Genomic DNA, 6,000 nt, shown 5'->3' on the forward strand with positions numbered 1-6,000 from the left:
TTATAACGCCCCACGGCTGAAAGGGCGAGCATGTTTGGCGCGACCGGGATGCGAATCCGCGACCCTCAGATTACGAGTCGCACGCCTTAACACGCTTGGCCATGCCGGGCCGATTATTATAGTCTATTTGCACAAAGCAACACAACGGGCTTGGTTGTGTGGGCCCAGGGCCTAATGATTTTTTGAGACCCACATCTCTTGTAATTTTACACAGAATAAAATTATCAGTGGGCTTCCATTGAGACCATGGGTCCTGGAGCTAAGCTACCTCTTGCCCCTGCCTAAACACGCCACTGAACGGGCTATTTACGCAATGCTCACTACGGATATTGAAACCTAATTTTTAGCATTGTATGTCCACAGTCATGCCATTATTCTACTGGGAGACATGATTATAGTGTGTATGTGTTTTTAACTATGAGTAAAAAATCGAAATTCACTTAAAAGACGTCTTCAAATATTTATTTATGTTTGCTTTATTTATTGTTTTAATAATGAGAATTGGTAAGTACTGCAATGCACATTAAGATTTCTGTTATTTCGTCAAAACTGAAAACTTTATCAAGATGTGTAATATTACTTTTATGTAAATACTTCGAAAAACTGACGACCTACTAAATTCCACAGAATACGTCTTGCCATATTTTGGGCTTAGCTAAAAAGTAGTTCTCTAGATAATGGCTAATTTTCTAGGAGCCATCTTCTAAATTATTCAACAATGTTTCTTTATTGCCGAATAATAACAGTTATCGTATCGCTCAACAAATAATTATACAACTTAAAAAGTTTAAAGTGTTATTTTTGATAATAACATCTCCCATAAGGAAAAAAAAAACATGAAAAATAAAACTACTTAGTACATACTAATCCATGTGCCAGGCTGCGCCACGTTTTTTGCATTCGTTTTTAATATAGCGCTAGAATTAGTAATATTTTTAAACTAAATCTTTTAAAAAAAGAAAGAAACTCTATTAAATATGATATCATTTCGTCAGTCATGAGCTTTATTAATTTACGAATTAAATTATTTTCATTTAAATTTTACTTATCTAAAATATCCACCTTTATTATTTGATATACATTTGTTGAGCTAATAGTGAGGAAGACAGTTTTATAATGCACAGGTGCCAATGTTGTGTCATTCTGACTCTGCGATTTATTCAAACATACTTTAATACGTATCTATTAACATTTGTACAAAGTCGTGATATCCCTATTAAACATTTCTTTGACAAACACATATAAGTAGAAAGTAATCGGTCAGTTCAAAAATTTTCTCAGCAGAAATATATTATATTTTTAGAATAACAACAATATTATGTCTCGTACCTTTATAATAAAATGGTTACCTTAGAGAATTAAGGAAAAGTAATGAAAATACATATTTTAAATATAATCTTTCCGAGGACAAATGAAATTTGGATTGATTTTTCATATTGGAAAGTTTGGTATCAGTACAGAGCAATATTACTTATATGAAGCAAATTATTAAATTAGTAATATGTAAATAATATAAATGCTTCTATATCGTAAAAATGTGGTCGAACGTCACATTGTATTACGGCGCCACCCCAACCTGTTTAGTAAACTGGTTTTTAAAAGGTAAGTCTAATACTCTTGACAAAACTCAAAAAAAGAAAAAAGTATTTTTATTTTCAAGTGTTATATAAATAATTGTTTATATGTTGTAGCAATATTTAATTCGTAGAAAAGTATGAACAGTTACTTTTTTTTAGTGTGTGAAAAGTGCACGAACTTGTTAAAGTCAAACCTAAGGAAATAACGTTGATGCTTAAAAGTTAGATTAAAATGAAGTTCGACATTTTTCGTGTCGTAAGGGCACCCAGCGTTGAGTGGTTTAACATTACTTAATGTTATTACTGAAAAGTTCCATATAATTAACTGTAGGTTTTTTCTATTCAGGTATTTCAGTGTCAGTTTTGTGAAGGGTGATATATTTTTCACAAAGTATGAATATTTTACTTTTTGAGTTGAATATTGATCACGTTAAAATTTATCTGCCAAGACGTATTTAAGTTGTTCTTAGTTTGACTTTAAAACAAATTGTAAATTTTTTAAACTAGGCTTAAACTCAAACGTCATTTCACTTTCAGGGCCCCAAGTCAGTGTGTTAAAGTTTCAACTGATATTAATGCGTAATCGGTGACACATTATTATAATTATTTTTAGGACTTGTTAAATTAAAACCATTCCTTAGGACTCAAGAGATAAATGTGGTTTAGCGCTAATATTATATAATCTTAATGCTTTGTAACTTAGATTTTGTAATTTTAGACCAAACATATCCTGATGTTTATATTAAATTACATAACACAACACTTTTGTAATACATGAAGTCTATGTTAGGGCATTGAAATTTGAATATAAGAACTCTCATGTTACCTGATATTATAGAAAACTCGTCAAAATGAAGAAAGGAATGTAAATAATATGTTTTGTGGTTCACTTATATAGATTTTTAGTATCATAATCATGGAATCAGTAGAACTTGCAGATTATATGAGATTGAAGCATTTTCACTATACACAAGTGTGTGTGTGTGTGTGTGTATAAATTTTTACGTATAGGGGATAGGGTCCATTGTTAATCCTAAATTTATACTTTTTAAAGAACAAATACATTTATTTTTTGCATCTAAGCTATGAAAGGGTGTTGATTGTCACTTTTTGACATCAAGATGATTTATAGTTTAACTAGTCATTCAAACAAGTAGTTTACAGGTTACATGATGTATAATACAACTCTTTTTCTACCACTAAGGTAGGTTACAGGTTTCATGATGCATAATACTGCTACTGTTCTACCACGAAGGTAGGTTATAGGTTTCATTCTGTATAACAGAGCTATTGGTCTACCACTATGGTAGGTTACAGGTTTTATGGTGTATAATACAGCTACTGTTCTATTACTAAGGTAGGTTACAGGTTTTTTGATGTATAATACAGCTACTGGTTTACCATGAAGGTAGGTTACAGGTTTCATGATCTATAATAGAGACACTTAGAAAACTAAAACTTTTCTAGGGTACTCCATTTTTCACCTGAATGAATGTTGATCATTTTCATTAAAGCTGTTTGTCCATTTTATCTCAAGTGTTACTGAATATATTGAGAATTGTTACAAGTTTAACTGAAGTACATTTTATAGGCTCAACCAGCACTTAGACACATCATAGTTTAGAAAGCAAAAAAACTTTATTGTTTGTAGAAAAGTGAGGAGAATTTGTTTTTCTACATGTATTTCTTTGTAGTTCATTTTATAAGTTTTGAATGTAAACTTTATGTGGTCTGAAGAATACTGTAAGTCATTGCACTTTTGAAATATTTAGTTATACATATTTTTTTAAACATACTGTTGTAGTTTGTAGTGGAGGTCTGTTTTATAAACAATTTTGTAAAGCAAACATATTTTATGCACATAAAACATTTATGTAAACTACATCTTCATTTATCAAAAGCCCCTCAGTGGACTAGTACTGCTAAAAACCAGGTTTCAGTACCTGTGGTGGACAGAGCACAGATAACTCTTTGTGTAGCTTTGTGCTTGACAAGAAATAACTAACATTTATCTTAATAAACATTTACATGATGTGTCAAGTCTTTTATTTTACCTCTAAATGCAAAACAAACCTAAATCCTAACTTGATAAACTACTGTTTCAGATATATGTTTTAAAATGATGACCCTGTTTATTAGCTTGTAGTTTACTTTTTACTGAAAATTAATTTTAACTGAAGAAGTGGAAAATATTTTATTCTTCAAGATGATGATGGACTTTCAAATACAGAATATTTATTTGTGTTATTATTAGTTGTGTTTACATTAGAGTATTGAAATATAATATTTTATTTATTTTGCCTGTTTTATAATTCTTAATAAATTATGATTGCTTGTTGTATATCATGTACAGATTGTTATGACATTTTTCTTTTACAGGATATTTATTGATAAACTATTATTTTTGTGAAAGCAGAAATATGTGCACAGAGGAAGAATAATGGCTCCCCCTGGAGTACTTACTCTAAACGTAAATCAAGTTCCGATGCTTGTACAACAACCAGTCACAGGTCATACCCTCTTTACCCTTCCAGTTAGCAGCCAACTTCTACTACCCAACTTCTCGGCCCAAGGGGCAACTCTTGTTTCTGTCCCTCCAACCGAGGCCAGTGGCTGTGATATTGAACCTCTTCCAGGTGAACAGTACCACGTGGTTACTCCCAACATGCAGACAGTAGTGCCAGTGAACAGTGGCCGTGTTCAGGCTGTACTTCTTCCCATGGCCAGCTCTTCTGTAAGTCCCAGAGGACAACTTCATACAGTTTATTTGTCAGATAGTAGCTCAGTACTTGATGCTGGGAGACAAGTTCATACTATCTTAGTTCCTAGTAATGGTGGAGGAAATGATATCCAACAGTTCCAGACGCTTTTGTTGCCTGTTAATGACAGTACTGCAGAGTCCAGCCAGCAAGTACAGACATTAATAGTTCCTGCCAACAGTGCTCTTCCTAACCAGGGAACTGTTCTTCAGACAGTTTTAGCACCATCTGTAAATGTGGAGACGCAGCCTGATCATTCAGCACATACACTTGTTTTACAAGATATGAACTTGGCAGGTTTAGGAAATGCATTAAATCATATCCAAGGTGTTACCCCAAATGCAGTGGCGATGGCAGACCCAAACTGCCCCTTGCAAGTTTTACTGGCCACTTCTGCCACAAACTCCTCAGAACCGACCCAGCAGCAAGAAACTGTAGTGGCAATCCCAGTATCCAAATTGCTTGTGTCTGGTGAACCAAAGTCTGGTACTACTTCCCAGTCAGTGGGTGTATTAGCAGACTCTCGGTCCAATTCTAATAATCTGCTTCTCTATTTGCCCCAGGAAGGGCTTATTGTTGAAGTGCCTAGTGATCAAAATGAAGAAAAAGCACGTCAGTGGTACCAAGATTCTGAAATTGTGTGTCGAGGACTTGCGGCTTTAAGGCAGGTGTTAACACAGCTTCTTAGTTTTGAAAATATAACACTGAACAGCCCAACAGGGAACTCATCACAACAGACTTTCCAGATATTCCCTGTAGATATAGCGTATGAAGAACAAACCGAGAATGCTGCTTAGCTGTGGAGAGAAAACACCATAGCAACATGAGAGTTGAAAAGTCAGTGTGTCTAAACTGTGTGTGTTTCTAACAGAGACAGGCATAAAAAACAGCAGAACATTTTTTCTTAAACAGTCTAATAGAGAACTTGTCCAGTTTTAATGCCTCAATAGAAATTACCATATCTGTGATACAAATTTTTGTGTGATTCATGAACCTACAGGCACTATTTTTGTATCAGCATATACAAGTGATTTATCATGATTGGTTTTGAAACTATGTGTGTTAAATGTAATATACCTTCCTGGAAATGCATGTAAAGTTGACTGTTAATACAGACCTGTAAATAAAGATGTTTTAGCCCAACAAGGCTATCTTCAATGTGGAAAAATAAACTAAAAGTTATAGTGATAAATTACTTAAACCTTGAAGTGATTAATAACAGAAGTTAATTCAAAATGTTTAAATTCATAATCATTAGTGATTGTTGTTGCCAGGGTAACCATAACTATCATTCTTTTGTGAAGTGCTCTGCACTTGACAACACTATATACAATATCAGTACCTTCTCTCTCAAGTTTACAAGATTAGGGTTTTTATGGAATACTTTGGTAATGATTCACCAAGGTTCAGGATACTTTCTTGTGGTCACTGCCACATATTTTCTGTGGTGGTTAGAATATCTCATATTTACACAAACTTCTGATGTAGTGATCGTCCGATATTAAGGGCACTTTTCTGTATCATAAGTTCAAATCTGCTACCTCTGATTAGATATTTGCATTAAGACATGACCCTAATTTTCTATCTACTAGATTGTTTTTCATTTGAAGAAAGCTGGAAGTATGAGATCTTAAGTGCTTGGATGTGTATCTGATATAAAAATC

General features: G+C 33.4%; 1 protein-coding gene across 7 annotated transcripts; it reads left to right on the forward strand.

Moving 5' to 3' along the window:
- Positions 1–1,446: 1,446 nt before the first annotated feature.
- Positions 1,447–5,479, forward strand: LOC143230622 (uncharacterized). Of its 7 annotated transcripts, none has more exons than XM_076464479.1 (2): positions 1,447–1,602; positions 3,994–5,479. In XM_076464479.1, exon 2 carries the CDS (start codon positions 4,018–4,020, stop codon positions 5,131–5,133), a length of 1,116 nt encoding a protein of 371 aa, XP_076320594.1. In that variant the 5' UTR covers positions 1,447–1,602; positions 3,994–4,017; the 3' UTR covers positions 5,134–5,479. The 7 variants fall into 7 exon arrangements, with proteins under 7 accessions (XP_076320594.1, XP_076320591.1, XP_076320595.1 ...); XM_076464476.1 differs by having other exon boundaries at positions 1,480–1,602; positions 3,957–5,479; XM_076464480.1 differs by lacking the exon at positions 1,447–1,602 and adding an exon at positions 1,671–1,968.
- Positions 5,480–6,000: the final 521 nt, after the last annotated feature.

The sequence above is a fragment of the Tachypleus tridentatus genome, chromosome 10, assembly GCF_004210375.1.
Source record: "Tachypleus tridentatus isolate NWPU-2018 chromosome 10, ASM421037v1, whole genome shotgun sequence".
Lineage (NCBI taxonomy): Eukaryota > Metazoa > Arthropoda > Merostomata > Xiphosura > Limulidae > Tachypleus > Tachypleus tridentatus.